At 43.9% G+C, this 3458-nt stretch overlaps 1 protein-coding gene across 1 annotated transcript; it reads right to left on the bottom strand.

Annotated features, from left to right (window-relative positions):
• Positions 1-689: 689 nt before the first annotated feature.
• LOC131221982 (berberine bridge enzyme-like 23) lies at positions 690-2328 on the bottom strand. Its single transcript, XM_058217285.1, has one exon. It carries the CDS (start codon positions 2326-2328, stop codon positions 706-708), a length of 1623 nt encoding a protein of 540 aa, XP_058073268.1. The 3' UTR covers positions 690-705.
• Between the last annotated feature and the right edge of the window lie 1130 nt (positions 2329-3458).

The following is a 3458-nucleotide window of genomic DNA, read 5'->3' as shown; positions in this document are numbered from 1 at the left end:
TTTTGTCACTATGAGACTCAGTAGCCCATCATGTGTCACCTCAGTGGGCCCAGATACTGAGATGGTCGTATGATCAGAACCGTCTATTTCTGTAGATGAACATAAACATTGAAATTAATTTTCGGTGGCTCAAATTCAACTCCAAAAACCGAAGGTCAGTATCATCAGTGAGGAGTGATTCTAGGATGATAGATTATCTATGAAAACACTGAGAACATGGACTGTTCAAATCAACTTTTAATCTCAGCATGTGGGGCCCACTGGTGCGACACATGCTGGGATCCTGAGTCGCGACAGAGGAAAAGCGAACTCGAGTTCTATTACAATCGAATTCTGTAGTTTACAAGGGAAATCACACGTGAATTAGGGTGAGTATACATTCTGTTTTTGTACCCGCCCACACATGCCAACCTAAAACACGTGCAAGATCCAATCCACCCATCAAGCATGACCTACCTCTAAACTGGTGAGCCACATCTCTGTATTGAATGTGCTCTACACTTGCCTGTTGAATATGGACCCTTAGTCAATTTCATCTAACCGTCCATTCCTTCATACATGTGTTTCGCCACTCAAACAGCACACCGACCTTATTTTAAAGCTCAGGAATCCACGTAGCGTGGCCCACCTGATGAAGAGCTTGGATCTGGCTGTGGCTCAGAGTCCACCACAGTTCTTCCCAAGGAGACACCAGTCACAGCTAAATCAAACTCCTCTCTTTTCCTTTCCAAACAAGGGTGGTATGCTTTGCTCATTCCTTAAGAAATTACTAGGGTCCACCTCACCTTTCACACGTGCCAATTTCCTGAAATTACCCTTAAAATATTTCCTACCCCAGATCCTAGCCGTTGAGTAGGTAACATTCCCTTTCAGATTATTCATACCCAAATCAAGATCCCTATAGTTTAGATATGCACCCCTAGGAGTCCTACTCACATAAGAACTCATGTACCTATACAATCTCCTCATCCAATGTATATGTTTTTTGGACAATCTAACCCCCCTCCCATTCCATTTCACAATGTACTGTATGTTGTACAAATACCCTTTCCTATATGGAAAAGGAATCTCAGCCGTTGATATCTCACTCATCCTACCACCCAAAGGGTCCATGATCATGAAGACCATGTCCTCTTCTAACAACCTCTCCCAAACACCTTCCAACCCAGTTTGTGATATGGGTTTTTCCACAAAGTCAGATTTAGCCTTGAAAGAGGCCTTGTCTTGGTGTCTTCTATCCAGTAGGACATCTATAGAGTGTCCTGGCCCATGCGGGAGTCCTGCAAAATACAGGACTGATTCAATCCAAGGCATTGCCAAACAGTCCTTTTTCTCCAAACCCAATTCAGGAAAGCTCTTTCCCATCAAGGGTAGGAGTTCTTCCACTGTCCCAAGAAACAAGGAATTGAATAGGACTTGTAGTGTCCTTGATCCTGAGCCCACTCCATCCATTCGTTGGACGATGATTCTGATGAAGAGATCTTCACTGAATTTATGTGCAATGGATTGCCACCTTTCCACAAGCTTAGTTGCACCTTGTTCCAAGGTCTTGGAAATGGTGAAAACAGTCACAGTAGGTGGGACCTGCACCAGCTTGATCTTCCATGAGAGAATTACACCAAAGCTTGATGCCCCACCTCCTCTAATGGCCCAAAACAGATCCTCACCCATGGATTTTCGATCATGGATCAGTCCATTGGCATCGATCAAGTAGGCATCGACGACATTATCGGCTGCGAGACCGTATTTCCTCATCATGGTCCCGACCCCACCTCCACTGAAGTGGCCACCTACACCGACGGTGGGGCAGATCCCTGCCGGAAAGCCATGCGAGCTGCTCTTTTGCGCAATCTCGTAGTAGAGTTCGCCAATTGTTGCACCGGATTGGACCCATGCGGTGCGATCTTCGACGTCGATGGTGATTGAACGGAGATTGATGAGATCGACAACGATGAATGGTCCAGATATTGATAAGTAGGACAGACCTTCGTAGTCATGGCCCCCACTTAGGACTCTTACTTGTAGGCCATGGTCCTTGCAACATGTGATGGATGCTTGGATTTGAGATGCATGGGTGGGTGCAACAATGAGGAGAGCTTTTGGGGTGGTGGAGGACACAAACCTTAGGTTTTGGATGGTAGAATTCAAGAGAGAGGCGTAGGAAGTTGTGTTTGGAGTGTAGATGATGTGGGGCATTTGGATGGAGGATGGGAAGTGGTGGGCCATGCATTGGAAGAAGTTCTCATGGTTCGGGATTGAAACTGAGGAGGAGATTGTGAGTAGGAGGAAAGTGAACGGAATGAGAAATGTAGCTCTTGAAGCTACCATTCTCTCTCTCTCTCTCTCTCTCTCTCTCTCTCTCTCTCTCAATTCAATTCAATTCAATTCAGAGGCTTAGCTATCTAGGTGGTGTTTTGGTGTTATATAGACTAAAAAGACTATTGTGATAGTTTAACACCATTTATAAAATGGTTGTGATTCAACAGTCATGTGTTATACTTGAACAGTATCAGGACCGTATAAGTTGTGTGGGCGGCATTTGATGTAGCATGTCCTTGAAATTACGCAGAACTAGTGATTTAACGATTGAATTTTGGCCATTGAACATGGAGTATTGATTATTTTGTTTTTAATCGTCGGATCAACTGCTGACAATAGGTGGTTTTGATAATTTGATTAGTGTAATTTTTTGTTCCTTCATAAATGGGTCTCCTGATTTGGACTGTCCAGATTGAATGTTGGAAGAGTCACCGCCATTTGAGAGATGGTAGGGAAATATCATTAGGATAAAACATCCTAATCCGGCTGTTTTTATCTCTTTCAGTGGAAACAAGCAACAACGATAATTCCAATGCTTTGCCGTCTCTTTCAGCTGCCTGTGCAAACACGCACGCAGATAGGTACACGTATCAATATCGCCCACGTATGCAAGATCAGAGCTTTTAATCAGGTGGGCCACACTATCTAGATCTTCTAGCTTAATAATTATTCTATTTTACTTAGTAGGTGAGCCGTAGTGTACAAAACAAAAGGAATGCTATAGATAAATGGTTTTTAACCGTTGGTTTTGTTTAGTATATTGTGGAGTATTTTAACGGTTCAACGGTCTGATTTTTGAGAATAAAGATCTAGTCGTTGAGTCTCATTTGATGGAAAGATTAGATCTTTCACACGTGTTTCATATTGGAGAGATATTGCCTGCACGCGTGTGGAATTAGACTTTTGGATGGAAAACGACGGAGACTCTTTCAGTGGCGTTGCCTTGTACTCGGTCGCAATCCGTTGGTTTTGCCACGTGTAAGCTCTCTATAAGTACAGAGGATAATATGGACGCGGATTTCCCGCCAAATGCTTTCGCACAAGTTCCTGCCTGCGATGGTAGGTGGGCCCACCGAGATGTTTGTGAGAAATCCACCACGGCCATCCGTTTTGCGACCTTATTTCAGGACTTGTGACAA

This window comes from Magnolia sinica, chromosome 12 (assembly GCF_029962835.1).
Source record: "Magnolia sinica isolate HGM2019 chromosome 12, MsV1, whole genome shotgun sequence".
Taxonomy (NCBI): domain Eukaryota; kingdom Viridiplantae; phylum Streptophyta; class Magnoliopsida; order Magnoliales; family Magnoliaceae; genus Magnolia; species Magnolia sinica.
Note: the sequence above shows the minus strand (reverse complement) of the source record. Positions and strands in the feature narration are given on the sequence as shown.

Bases quoted from the DNA above. Each gene is read 5' to 3' on its own strand.
- LOC131221982 (XM_058217285.1), bottom strand. From the start codon at position 2,328: ATGGTAGCTTCAAGAGCTACATTTCTCATTCCGTTCACTTTCCTCCTA.